The sequence below is a fragment of the Barbus barbus genome (assembly GCF_936440315.1).
Source record: "Barbus barbus genome assembly, chromosome: 4".
NCBI lineage: Eukaryota > Metazoa > Chordata > Actinopteri > Cypriniformes > Cyprinidae > Barbus > Barbus barbus.
The window spans coordinates 29771676-29786077 of NC_136732.1; the positions used below are offsets into that span (position 1 = coordinate 29771676).

General features: G+C 39.3%; 1 protein-coding gene across 2 annotated transcripts in view; it reads right to left on the reverse strand.

Annotated features, from left to right (window-relative positions):
* Positions 1–1900: 1900 nt before the first annotated feature.
* LOC306868903 (myosin-binding protein C, fast-type-like) overlaps positions 1901–14402 on the reverse strand; it is a 29129-nt gene continuing 16627 nt past the window's right edge. For both annotated transcript variants that reach the window (XM_079415364.1, XM_079415365.1), the window contains exons 3-28: positions 14304–14387; positions 13268–13416; positions 13072–13189; positions 12629–12677; positions 11909–11965; positions 11379–11551; positions 11058–11190; positions 10780–10904; positions 10546–10651; positions 9548–9708; positions 9244–9409; positions 8893–8999; positions 8770–8799; positions 8533–8675; positions 8242–8401; positions 8022–8126; positions 7684–7872; positions 7419–7553; positions 7114–7281; positions 5761–5849; positions 5448–5643; positions 3878–4017; positions 3172–3331; positions 2900–3036; positions 2600–2786; positions 1901–2285 (exon numbers count right to left, since the gene is read on the reverse strand). In XM_079415364.1, coding sequence (XP_079271490.1) covers positions 2254–2285; positions 2600–2786; positions 2900–3036; positions 3172–3331; positions 3878–4017; positions 5448–5643; positions 5761–5849; positions 7114–7281; positions 7419–7553; positions 7684–7872; positions 8022–8126; positions 8242–8401; positions 8533–8675; positions 8770–8799; positions 8893–8999; positions 9244–9409; positions 9548–9708; positions 10546–10651; positions 10780–10904; positions 11058–11190; positions 11379–11551; positions 11909–11965; positions 12629–12677; positions 13072–13189; positions 13268–13416; positions 14304–14387 — 3299 coding nt within the window. In that variant the 3' untranslated portion in view covers positions 1901–2253. The remainder of the gene's footprint in view (positions 2286–2599; positions 2787–2899; positions 3037–3171; positions 3332–3877; positions 4018–5447; positions 5644–5760; positions 5850–7113; positions 7282–7418; positions 7554–7683; positions 7873–8021; positions 8127–8241; positions 8402–8532; positions 8676–8769; positions 8800–8892; positions 9000–9243; positions 9410–9547; positions 9709–10545; positions 10652–10779; positions 10905–11057; positions 11191–11378; positions 11552–11908; positions 11966–12628; positions 12678–13071; positions 13190–13267; positions 13417–14303; positions 14388–14402) is intronic.

The window sequence follows — 14402 nt, forward strand, 5'->3', positions numbered from 1 at the left end:
TGTGGCTGTTTGCCATAAATGAGGTTATGAGGTGGATAATGTTACAGAGTTTCACTCCTCTGTCTTCCCAAGTTTCTATACTGTAATTACATGCATGAAAATCTCCCTCTGTTCTCTCTCTCATGGAATTCATGCATAATTACTTGCATAATTATAGTTCTCTCCATTCTGTTATGGTTTTGTCTTGCTCACCGTAGCGCTCTCTCTCTGGTTCGCTTGGATCCAGAAGCATATCGTAGGACGCTGTATCGCAGCTCTTATCGAGCGGCTTACAGTGCCTCTCCTGAGCTGTCGAAATGGAGTATGTGAGAGGCCCTGCTGAGAAAAGGTGGTGCACACTCCCTGCCTGTACGCTTCAGACGAGTGTTTGTGTGAGTCCTTGTGCTCTGGAGTTGAGAGAGCTTGGTAAGAGAGACACAAGGATGTCAACTTTACCCATTTAATTTTTATGGAGACAATGTGAATGTGACGTCCCAGCAGGTACAATTAGCAAGACTGCTTAGCAACAGAATGTCACTGATGAGGGAGTAAAGGAACATGGGAAGATAAAGTGGAGCGTTGATGGGAGCATGACAGCTGGATGTAAAGTCTTATTTAGAAATGTCTGTAGGAGTGTATTTGGTTATAGCCTACTTTGAGGACAAATTCTCAAAAAGCAGAACATTTTCTTATAGGCTTAGGACTTGAGAGGTTAGAATAAGTGTGTGGTACAAGCTCATTTAGCTAAATAAGGGGACACAATATCCTAACATAAAGTCCAAAAATGCAAAAATGTTTCTGGGTCACTAAAGTAAGTAAGTAAATAAATAAAAAAAATATTTCAGTAGGCTATAAAAGATGCGTGGGTCAGAGTTTGCATATTGTGGGGAGCAGCCAAGAGAAATTGCTTAATAAACACTGCATAATGTCTTGATGGAAATCTAAAAACGCAAAAAGATTTGCATGAGTGTTTGGCAATTTGGCCAATTTGGCCCTATAGAAAATAGTCTGTATTTGTTAGCATATATAAACAACACAATTCAATTGCAAATCTTTAGGTGTAGGCTATTAGCCTGTGCATTTGCTCTTAAATTGTTGTCCCTCACAAAAACACTGGACGCTCCACGTTTTCATTTTGATTTAGGCCTACCTGGTTTTACACTAATAGTACTGCACATATTTCCACACTGTGCATGTCTGTAGAGCATGTCTGTTCTTATCATACTCATTCTCAACAAAGAAAAGGGGATGCAACACAACGAGTGAACTTTTAGTGAAAGTAACTTAAATCCTGTACGGTCAGCAAAATATTAATTTATATGGGTTCAGATGTAAGTAAGGGTTAGATTTAATTTCATTACAGCTGTAATCATGTGAATGTCCTGAAGCTATTGTTGAGTAAGTTAGGTGCACCATCTGCTGGTCAGTTCGAGAAGCTTTTGTTTGTTTCACAAACTGACACATTCAGCGGCCTCCGCCTCACTCCTCATATAATAACATACGTGGTTTTTACTTTAAAAAAATACATTTCATGTCTTTATGTTGCTAAAATAACTATTTTCTAATTGCTCAAGCCCACCTTCTGTCGCACGGATCAGGGACTCGGCAGCACCGTCCTGGGGCGAGCGCACCTCGGGGCCCGTGCCGCCGCTTCTCCCAGCGGAGCCGCGCGGGTGTGTTTGTTTTACCGGTGTGTAAATTAGCTTTAATTCATTTGCTCAGTAATGACGTGGGAGAGAGGTAATTGGGGCAGTGTTGATGGGTGCATAAATGAGTCTCTAGTGTGATATGCTAATGAGACCCTGATTGTCTAACTCTCCCTGATCAGCTAGCAGACATAGGAGATGCATGATATAATTTTGTTCACAAACATACAAACACACGTCACTTTAAGTTTACTATGAAAACAACACATTTTTTTGATTTTTCATGTGCTTTTATTTCAAGCTATTTAACTTGACAAACCGTCAGAGAAAAAAATATTATACTATATTAGCCCGATTATACTCACACAAAACAGTAGCCTACCGGTATTACCATAGTTGTTTGGTGCTTTTTTCTACCAAGTATATTTAACATGGTAAATGAGCATGGGAGTACAATGGTATTATCTGGTAGCACCACAGTACTTTTTGTAAAGAATCAAAAGTAAAAATGCAGCGGCAGCATAATGACAATTTAATTCTAAATCAATAATTCTATTTTTTTATTGCTTTTCTGACACTCTCATGATGCCGTCTGGCAGCCATCTTTAGGGTATCTTCATGGCTTTGTTCACTTCTTTGCTTCTTCCTTTTCTTTTATGACTTAAGAAAAAACAAGATTACATTAGAAAATAATACAGAGGGTTGAGGGTTTAGCCACAAACTAAACTCAGTCATTTTAAATGCTACAAGTGAGTTTAGGCATCATAACATTGTAATGTAGCCTACAGTATGATAGATTTGGGTTATAGTTTTAAATTATTTGTGTTTTTAATGAGTAACATTAAGTGAGGCAAATGTAATTTAAATATAAAATATGAGCATGCACAATTAAATATCCAATATCTTGCATCCCTAAACATTATAGTCATAGTCAAGAGTTACACACTGGAGATGATGGAGATTTTTGGCCATACCTCGAACCTCCAGCTTACACTCCACTTCATCTTCTCCCAGGTCATTGATGGCTTTGCATGTATACTTCCCTCCATCAAACAAGCTGGGTTTACGGATATTTAAAGTCAGCACACCCTGGTTATTCTGCATGAGATACTTTGGATCCTCGCCAATAATCATCTTATTTTTCATCCATATAATCTTTGGCTGGGAGGAGAACAAAAGAGAATGAGAAAGAGAGTGCATTGTTGCTTAATGGGCTTAGAAGCGACTGCACGGGTGAATGGGTTTATATAGTCAGGCACTGTACTAACACTTACTTTTGGATACCCACGGACAGCACAGCTGATGGCAGCGCTGTATCCTGCAATAACAGACCTGTCCATGAGAGGTGTGATGAACTTAGGAGAGCGGCACGTGTCTTTTTCCTTGTAGGGTTGCAGATTTTGCTGAAGACCTACGAGAAAGAGAATGGAAATAGGTTTGCACATTACAAGTATTGCTTCAGCAGAGACACTTGGGCAATAATCATCATGTAAAGCAACATTCAGTGTTTCAAGATGAATTTTTTAAACCACCAGTATGTAGGCACCTGTTTTGGTGATGACAGCTGTGTTTTTGCTGATACCAGCATCATCACTCATGCCGCAGATGTTCTCGCTGAACACACGGAAGGTGTACTCGTTCCCCATCACCAGATCAGACGCGGTACAACTAGGTCTGCGATTGTGTTCAAGAACCGTGAACCACTCCTAACAGGTGAATGAGCAAAAGACAGATTTGTAGTTAACAGCCATACACACAAAGAACATCTGCTGTTATTGCCCTTGTACAAAACCTAGATGCAAACCTTTCTCTATTCACTATTAGTTACGATATCCCCTAAAGTTGATGTGCTAGGTTTTCTGTGCAACTTTTTTTTTTTAAATACTTCAAATAAATGTAAAAAATATATATAAAATAAAACTTAATAAGAACACAAATGTTGCTTTGTCAAATTTTTTTATATTTTTTACATATAAAATATTTTTCAAGATATAGGGTATTAATTATCTATCCATAACATAGGCTACATACAACTGTTCAGGTGAGTTTATTTATTTATTTGAAGTATATAACAGCCCAAAATATTTGGTGTAGGCTCTCACACCAGACTACAAGTCCAGTAAACAATTCTTCATGGTGCTTACTTTGTGCAGAAGGAGCAGAAAACAAAGCCTCCTTAATGGTATTAAGATTTAAGGGGCCTAACCTGCTAATTATGTTGCCCAATACAGTAGGTACTGTAGATGGTTTACCTTGGTTTTCAAGTCGGCCTTTTGGATGGTATAGCCAATGATTTCACAGTTGCCATTATCTTTTGGAGGCTTCCACTCCAAAGCAGCATTGAACCCCCAAACATCAGTTACAGTGACAGCAATTGGAGGCCCAGGCTTGTCTGTGAGAACGGGAAGGAAAGGGAAAGAAAAAAAAACACTGTAGGTATTACTTTAGAGTTTGACACCAATACACTGTCCTAATTTTAGCCATGAGACTAATTAACATATGGTAAACGGAGAAGATGCTACAAGTGAATGAGCAGAGGAATGATAAAAATGAAAGAGGGATAAAATGAGGGAGAGGAGAAAAAAGAGGGTGAGCACATGAGCGTGAGGTAAGGATATTGAGATCAAGCTAAAAAAAAAAAGAGAAAAAAGATTGAAAGCAAGAGAGTTGGAGTTTGCGGCTAGGAGCGGTTGGCATTAATCCTGGGCAGGCTGCTGGGATGCTGGCAGCAAACTGTGACTAAATGGCTGTCTGGCTCATCTGAAGGGTTTTTGCACTCTCATTAGCTTACCTCCCAGCGGGAACACAGAGTGAGTGTCCCCTAATCCTATCCTAATCCCGTTCAACACCAGGAATAATCCAAACAACACCCCGCAGAATAATCCCTGCAACCGAACTGACCTATGACATCCTCGATTTTGGTGAAAGTGTAAGTGTTTAATATGAAACCTTTCTGACAGTTTAGGAGCTGGAAATTCAGCGTCACTTTTCAAAGTGATCCTCAAACACTTTCCACGGGTTAACAAAATTAACCTGACTCACACTTCACTTCGCAGGGAAATGAACCTTTTGAACTGTGCAGTTTAATCCTTTAATTTTCTGTCATCACTGTATTTGTGGCCCTATATAGTGATGTCTATAATGCTGATGTGAGGGATCTCCACAAATGAATGTGCAGCATCTTCAACACCCTTAAACATAACTTTATTTTTGTCCATATCTGTTAGCCAGGTAAAACTCTCTGCGTCTTTAAATTCACATTTTTATTATCATTATTATCAAGTACATCCGGACTCATTGTGACGGATGTCTTCAGCCATCGCATCACATCTCCCTGTTTTGTGAGTATCCTGCCACGAGGGTTGCATTTTTATGATGGCATGTCAAATTGGAAAAAACATTTCATAGAGACACAGCCTTGTGGGCAGTGCTCCAACGTATCACACAACAACACTTTGGGGGACTCAAGGTCTTATCCCAATCCCGTTCAAATTTTTTGTCCTGTTCCACGCTTGCTGTTTCTGCCCAAATGCTCTAATCAAAACAAAATTATTAAAATGTAAAATTAAATTCTTTTTTTTTTTTAACATATCACAAGATCCCAGCATTCTGTTCTAATTGGTTGTACAGTACTTGTTAAACACAAGAACACGTCTTATGTAAAGGTCCCCCAAGAAGTGTGTGCAACCTAGGTCAGGTGAATGCTTGTCACTTCTTAATCAATCTAATAATTCAGGCAACACATGCCTCTGTAACTCTTGAATTTGAAATTATGCTGTTGTGCATATCCCTATAAAACCAAATCATTTTGTTGACACTAACCTACAATCTGGATCTCAAGATTGACTTTGTCCTCCATGTTCTCAATCTGCACGGAAAGGGTGTACTGGCCAGAGTGCTCTCTGACCGATTGCCTGATGAACAGGATAGTGTCCACATCACTTGTGCGGATATTCACAAGCCCGGTGTCTAGAGGTACGCCATCCTTGAGCCAGGTCACCACCGGACGCGGTTTGCCCTGATAGCAGTTGACATGGTTTAAGTCGATAATTTGAAGTGCTGCGAAGAGCAGCGACTGAACGGAAAAGTAGCACTACACAAGTACAGAGCAGAAGAATGTATGTGCATGACTGACCTGGAAGGGAATGACAAGGTTGACCTTCTCACCCACTCGTTTGATGTACTTAGTCCTAAGCTGCCGAGGGAGGCGGATTTTAGGACGCTCTGAGAGAGGAGATTGAGAGAGGAAGAAGACAGAAGAAAACGTGCTGAAAATGACAACAGACAGTGGGGCGTTTATATACTTCATGTTCAGTGTGTCACAGACAAGTGTGTTGTGTCAAATCTGCATTGAGTAGTTAAAGGGATAGTTCACACAAAAATTTTAATTCTCTCATCACTTAAAGGATTTGTTCACTTCCATAATAAAAATGTCCTGATAATTTGCTTACCTCCATGTCATCCAAGATGTTTTTCTTTCTTCAGTCGCAAAGAAATGGCGACCAATGGGTTGAAGGTCCAAATTGCAGCTGTAGCTTCAAAGGGCTCTGCATGATCCCAGCCAAGGAATAAGGGTCTTATCTAGCGAAACGATTAGTCATTTTCTAAAAAACAACAAAATCAATTTCTATTCTTTTTAACCACAAGTGCTCATCTTGCACTAGCTCTGCGATGTGTATGCTTGTCTTCACGCATTATGTAATCACGTTGGAAAGTTCAAACGTGGTTAGTTCTTCGTCTGTGTACTTTGGTTCAAAAAGGTAGAGTAAGGCAAAAAACTCCATCTCATTTTCTCCTCCAACTTCAAAATCATCCTATATCATTGTTTTACCTTTTTTTGTAAACGGTGTTTGACTTTCTTTGCACGTTTGCTTTGTAAACACTGGGTCTGTACTACGTTACACTGGAAACCTACGTCACGCGTGACTTTTCCAATGTGATTATGTAATGCCTGAGGACAGGCTGGTGCAAGATGAGCATTTGTGGTTAAAAAGTACATACATTTTTATTTTTATTAAAAAATTACCAGTCATTTTGCTAGATATGACCCTTATTCCTTGGCTGGGATCATGTAGAGCCCTTTGAAGCTGCACTGAAACTTCAATTTGGACCCTCAACCCATTGAAGTCCACTAAATGGAGAAAAATCCTAGAATATTTTCCTCAAAAACCAGAATTCCTTTTTGACTGAAGAAAGAAGGACATGAACATCTTGGATGATAGGGGGGTGAGTAAATTACTAGGAACTTTAATTCTAGAAGTTTCATTTCATTTTTTTTCATTTATGTTGTTTTGAGCAATATTTATCCCTATTTTCTCCTTCTTTTTTTTTTGGAAGACAGTATATCAATATGTGTATATTGGCTTAAGGTTAATTTCTTCAGTTTTCATGAGTTTGAAATTAACTAAACTCCACTAGCTCCATTTTTGATCCCTGAGAATGCGTTGTATGGTGTTTGTTTGCAAGTATGCATGTGTGTGAGTCTCACCGACAATCTCCCGAATGGTGACAGCTTGCGCCATCGTAGCCGGAGGGCTACGACCAGCGATGTTCACAGCTGTCACCCTGAACAGCATCTTCTCTCCAACGGGCAGACCTCTGACCCTGTAACTATTCTTCTCAACAGGCGTCTCGTTGGCCTGCACCCATTCAGTGGCTGTGAGTTCCACCAGGAGCAAAGCGAGCGGCACACCAACAAGATATGTAAACATGTCAAAAAATGATCAAAAACGATTACTTCACAGAGACGGCACTCTATGTCATCTCTATCGCAAAGTCCACCGCGTGCCTCACCTCCCTCAACACAATATTCAATGATGTACCCATCGATGCCACCGGCTCCAATTCTCTCTGGGGGAAGCCATTTTAGAGAACAGGCACCATCTGTAATATCGTCCACCGTCAGACGTGTGGGTTCACTAGTTGGTGCTGTGAAGGAGCAGGAAAACCAAGAGATGGAATACTGAATGAATTGAAATATATGAACTGAATTGAAAAAAACAACAAAAGCAATAAAATAAACCAAAAGTTGTGGCAGACAGCCTGATGAGGAACTAACCAATGGGCATGAAGGGTTTGGAGCTGGCGCTGGGCTGGGACATGCCAATACCGTTAACAGCAAATACCCTCATCTCATATAACACACCCTCAATCATCTTCTTAGCCTCATATGTTGTGGACTCATGAATGTCAAAGTTCAGCTTTGTCCATCTGGAAGAGCCCTTCTTCTTTCTCTCCATTAGGTAACCTTGAAAGTACACCAAAAGTGTTAGTGGTTTCCCACACATGTATAAAAATAATTAATGTTATTTTAACATAAATATTTTCTGGGTATGTTTCAAAAAAATATTGGATGTCAAATTGGAGACACACATAAATGGAGTGAATCTGTTTTACCTTTCACTGGAACTCCACCATCAAATTTGGGTGGATCCCACTGGATAGAAGCACTGTCCTCACCCACTCCAGTGCATTTCACATTCTCAGGGGGATCAGGTACATCTGAACACATCACAGAAAAAGTACAGGGGTGAAGAGTTGTAATGAAGAGATTTGACAAAGCAGCTAATGAGCACAGAAAGAGAGGGTTGCAGATGGTTAAGATGCATAAACTCACCAACAATCTTAACCATGACATCAGCCTTGTCCTCTCCTGCTGGATTGGTTACAGTGATATGATAGAGGCCCTCATCAGATCTCTCTGCCCCTTCAATAACAAAGCAGCTCAGGTTCTTCCTGGTCTCCACTCTCACACGCCCTTCAGCTTCAGAGATCTCCTGCATCATACAAACGTCATGCTTTCAAACAAGCTGATATGCTGGAGATGCTACATTTCAAAGTTGATTTCCATATCCTATAGGCTTTATATCAAATGAGATTATGTGACAATTTGCCAGCAAGGTCTCACTGTATCTCCTTTTTTCCAGCACACAGTGGGAGGGGGCTCCCCTGTAATGTCAACATCAAATCGGAGCTTGTTTCCTGCAACGACGATAATGGTGTTTTTGTTGACAAAGCTGCCAGTGGTGTCCAGGTGGATTTTGGGTGGTTCTGGATGATGAAAGAAAGAATTGTGTCATTAAAAAACTGTTGCCCTTACACAAAATATATTGCTAGATTTGTTGATGCAGGTTAAGACATTTACCTTGACGAGGAACATAATCAATCTTGATCTCTGTGGGTACAAAATTATAATGCTTGGTGAATGCTGAAATTTAACATTTGATAAAAAAAAAAAATAAATAAAAAAAATGATTTTCTCTCTTACCCAAGAAGTTGAGTTTGGCAGAAAGAGAAAGAGCATAACCATCTGGTACAAAGGTGTAATCTCCTGCATCTTCAGGCTTCACATCATCTATCACCAGTTTGTGAGTCCTGAGATACCAGGATTAAAAATGTTACCACAACATAAGAAGTGTATGCCACATTATTTTTACCCAAAAGGCAATGAATACACTACTGAAAGAATACAATTCTTTCAATAAGAAAGAGCATAATGGATACTTGATGACTAATCGGTTTTAGTGTCCTGGCAAAGCGCAATATTGGTGAGGTCAAGGACGAGGTGATCCTGCTTATGCATGAATCGATAAGGGTGGCTGTAGGTGGTCCGCTATACCTGCCGATGTGTGTCATTTTGATGCGGTCGATGGGAATGACCTCCACCCCATCTTTAAACCACTTGCCAGTCACTTTCTCATCTGACACTTCACACTTGAAGACAGCCTGTTCTGCTGCCTTCAGTGTCAGATCAGCTATACTCTGCAAAACCTCCAGTTCCTTCTCTATAATAGAGAAAGAGAAAGAAGGACAATGTGTCCATTAATACTAAACATAAATACAGAAACATAACTGAAATACCAGCCAAATGCTGGTAGGACTAAGAAGGGAGAATTGTCATTTTACTCTATCAAAACAAGTACCTTCCACTTCCAGCTCTCCCTTGGACTCCCCCCCACTAGTGTACACATAGTATGTTCCAATGTCCTCTGTGGTTGCCTCATTGATGATGAGCCAGTGCTTTGTCCCATCTTTCTTAAAGCGATACTTTCCATCTCGGCTCAGTTCCACTCCATCCTTCATCCTGAGAGAGATGAAGAGAGACAGAGGGAGAGTAAGACAGAGAGGGACAAAGATGGAAATAATGTTCATAAGAAACCAAGGAAGGCAATCTATGCCAATATTACTGAAGATAAAATAAGAAAGAGTGGGACGTGTGCAAAGAGAACATGGATGGGAAAAAAACAGGATGGAAAGATGCAGAGCAAGAGAAAAGATCATTTGTCCTTTGATACAGCAGAAAACAACCTTGAAAGATACGTATGATACTGTAATTGCATTGAGAGGATTGATCCTACTAGAGCTTTTATCATTTCTTTAGCATGTAAATTAATGTACATCTTAAAACCTCAAAGCTGAAAAAATGATACTGAAAGAGTATACAATAAGACTGGAAATTTTTCCATCTGCTTGTCTGAACTTGAGCAGAAATGTCGAAAAGCACAAGCAGTCACAGACAGTGCTCAGCCACATTACTCATTTAAACAGAGAGAGGTAATGACAGAGAAAAATGCATAATCTGAAACTAAATGTGGCATTTATTATAGGCTAATAGGTGTTTTTTTTTACATAACCATAGTAGTTGCTAAATGAGTCATTGTATTCTATAATTGTTGGTAATAAACGAAAAACAAGCAGTCAGATAATTTACCATTTAGCCTATTTAATGTTAATAATGGCTTGTTAATGTTCAATGACAGTAATTAGCGATGTTGACCTTGATAGTAATGAAATTTAGTCAGCTGGTGATGTTTTCAGCATTTTAATTTGTACAGCTTGTCAATTTATTTGTAGGCCTGTTTACTGAATTAAAGAAGCTGGTGACTAGTTGACCAGGTAAGTGTGCCCAACAGTATCTCACCATTTCACATTGGCTCCCTCGTCAGACACTTCAACCTCAAACTCCACCTTCTCCCCAACCACCACATGGACATCATCCAACATCTTAGTGATGGTGACAGGTGGTTCTGTTCATATAAGCACACCAATAAGTGGCTAATACAATCAAACACTGTAAAATGAACAACATTTTCATCAAAGTACAGAGCAGCTTCTGGGGCTGATGATGATGAAGATGGTGATAATGACAGTGTACCTTGGACAAAGACCTCAGTGAAACTCTTCTCCTCTCCAACCACACATTCATATGCGGCATCATCAGCGAGGGTACACTTGTTAATAGTGAGCTTACGGATACCACCCACACTCTCAAAGATATATCTAACAGAAATAGAGAAATTCAGCACAAAGCTCATGTAAGGCATCGAGCATCAACCATCAATAGCGGTCATCAATGATGACCAGTGCACCTCTCAAGTGCTATGTAAAACCATTTATTCCAGTACTTTTAAATACAAATACAAAAGGTCATACTTGGCTGAAGGTTTGATCTCCTGTCCATTTCTTAGCCATTTGACTTGAGCATTGGGGTCAGCCACCTCCACACTAAGCTGGATTTTCTTTCCTTTCTCCACAGAGTAAGCAGGATCCAACTTCTTTAGGAAAGCTTAAAACAGAAGCAGCACTAAAATATTCAGTCCATTACAATACTCGCCCACTAATTCCAAATCTTTGTTGCTTGGTTTTTTAACAAAATTACATATTAGGGTTGGATTTGAACCCTTCATATGTATGTACAGTATGTGTGTGTGTGAGTGAGGAACCATGACTTGGTACATCCGTCATGTGTCTCACCATCGCTCTTTTTGGGCTCCACCTTCCTCATCTTCTTAAGTCTTTTGAGCATGCCCCTGAGATCAGTGATGCCGTACTCAAAGGCGATCTTCTCAAAGTCACATGGCTTGGCATTTTTCAGGATCTCCCACACATCCACATCTATCTCAGGCTCCTCCTTCTGCTTCCTCTCTCTGAAGCACATGGAATCCAAAAATATGGTTAATCTTCACATTTGGTTGCAATTGACCATTTTTATGTTGAGTCCTAGGGACCCCAGTGATGTTGTGCTTCCTTCAAATTCTATTAATAAGTTTCTATGACCTACTCAAAACCGAGTGTGCTAATATTAATTTGGCTGCACTGTTGTATCATGAAATATGCATACATATTTTAGAACTTTGACTCATCCAAATTTCTCTGAACCCAAACAGAACTAATGGTTAATGTTAAAGCCTATTTTAATGAAAGTGAAACGGAAGACCTTCAAGTGCACATAAGTAAACAGAGTGAGAAGAAAAACCATGGAGGGTGTAGAACATCTTCCAAACCTTTTCTTGAGTAAACCACTGAAGTCCAGTTCACCTGCATCCTCTCCTGCATCTCCCCTATAGATGACAGAAGGTAATTAAAAAGAAAAAGGAAAATAAACAATTAGGTGTACATCATGTTTTTAATAAATACTGTTTATTGTAAAGCCTAGAACATGAAGAACATCCATGGAACCTTTGTATATATCAAGGACATATTACTGACATTTACAGTTATGAATTTGGCGACGGCTTCATCTAAAACGACTAACACTGCATTCAAGATATACATTTTATTGGTTCATGCATTCCCTGGGAATCAAAGCTATGGTATTGCTAGCATCATGCTCTACTGTTGGAGGAGCTCAAGAGTGGATCAAGGAGCCTTGCTCAGTCCTAGGGCTAAACAAAGACCTCCCGGAGCTGGACCTGGAGTCAAACTCTCAGACACGAGGAAAAACATCTCTCAATCGGTCCATGAGATTATTACTGCTCAGAAGAGCAGCTTCTGGCAACAGACAGTTCCCTCAATGATATGCAAGAGTATCATACGAACACGAGGAGCATGAACGCTGAAATTACACCTACAGCAGCATCTAAACATAAAGACACTGACAATATGAATAAAAATTCCTCCAAATAGAGACCATAAACATATTTGGAGTGCGTTAAAACAATGTGACATCAAGACATCTATCAGTTACTAATGAGTGAGAGACACAGCCACACAAACAAACTTACGATCGTTTGAACGCCTCCAAAATGTTTGTTTGCTGTGTCTCTTCAGCAGCTGAAGGAGAAGATGAAATACATGATGATGATGAGAAACTGTGAGTGTTTGATTTGCTCCACAATCTGATTACCATCAAAGCCAATAAATGTGTAGTGCTGATTTACTAAGTGCTGCGAAACTAACAGGAGAGGATCTAATCAGCTAAATACCTACTGAATAATGAATCAGCTCTAGACTTACAGTAAAGTGTGCACACACACACACCAGGTGTGTTAACTGACTTTATTTATCTGAGAACTACATTATATGCATTATAAATTATTTACTTCAGTTGTTTCAAACTCTAATTATAGCCCGATTCAGTGATAACACAAGAGTTTGTGAATCTATTTGTACATCAGAATATGTAAAAATTTTATTTTCATTTACCCATAGCTGCATTATGTCCTACCTTCGACAGCGATGTCAAACGTGCAGCTGTCACACTTGTCTTTGGAAGTGACCTCACAACGATAACCCCCTGCATCTCCATCCACAACCTTAACAATGGTCATCTCATAGGTGTATATCTGGCATTAAGAAATATAACTATTAACTCTGATCTGTAATGAACAAATCTAAAACAAAATGCACTGTTCTTCACACACCTTGGTGTTCCTATCGTAGGTTTCTTTGAACTGCAGATGTTTTCCTGCCTTGCTGCCTAGATCCATCCATTTCCCCTTCAGCCACTTCATAGTTGGCTTCCTCAGCATCTGAGAGGAGTCCACCTTAGTCACAAACGTGACATTTTTCCCTGTTACAAATAAAATGACATGAACAAACAATGCTGAACTTTCGATATACCATTATTTATGAGAATATATTAAGCAATATCACACAAGCAAGAGTGCTATTGTTATGAATATAGGATATTTTTATCAGTTTCTGATATTGTTAGTATTCTTACAGTTCAAATGAAAAAAAAAATAGGATCTGCACTCACTTGTATACTTCTTAATGATTTATGGACTTTTTATTATACAAAAAGAACAGACTGATTCATCTGTGCTTTTTGTATAATACAAAAAATCTATAAATCATTAAGAAATATACAAGTGAGTGAGGATCCTGCATTTTCTATTTGAAGTCGTTATGATTTTTATTGATCTACACACCCAAAGTATTGGTTGAGCACAGTGATTTAACATCTTTTGATTACTTACATTTCAATAAATAAGAAGTTACATTATAGCCACAATGTTGCCTTACTGACTTATTTAATTATTTCCATAAGAAGCTAAAAACTGTTGCACGTCTCTGAGCAACACACAATAGTAGCGTTTGGTTCCAGAATTAACTGGTGTTCATCATTTGTTTATGATTAAATTTGCTTGCTTCATTCCTGAACAAATCAGTGTTTTGAACGAAATGGTTAAGTAAATGATTCAATGACTCATTCATAAACACAGTCACTTTTATCATTCTTAAATGAATAAGTGTTCTGAATGAATTGAGTAAGAGAGTAATTCAATGACTCAGTTAAAAAGACAGTCACCACCTACTGGCGTAACAATTGAACCTGCAGAAGCAGTCACTAAAAAAAACACCACTAATGCACAGACTAGGAGCCTGGAAAGAAACTGTACAGCACACCAATATCGTGAATTCAGCAGTGCAGCTACGGACAGTTCAGAATCTCACCTTTAACAGCAGTGACACTCTGAGGCTTCTCCACAAGCAGCCCACTTATCTGAGACAGCTGAGGCTCTTCTCCTGGGACATGTTCTACCGGCAGAGTCA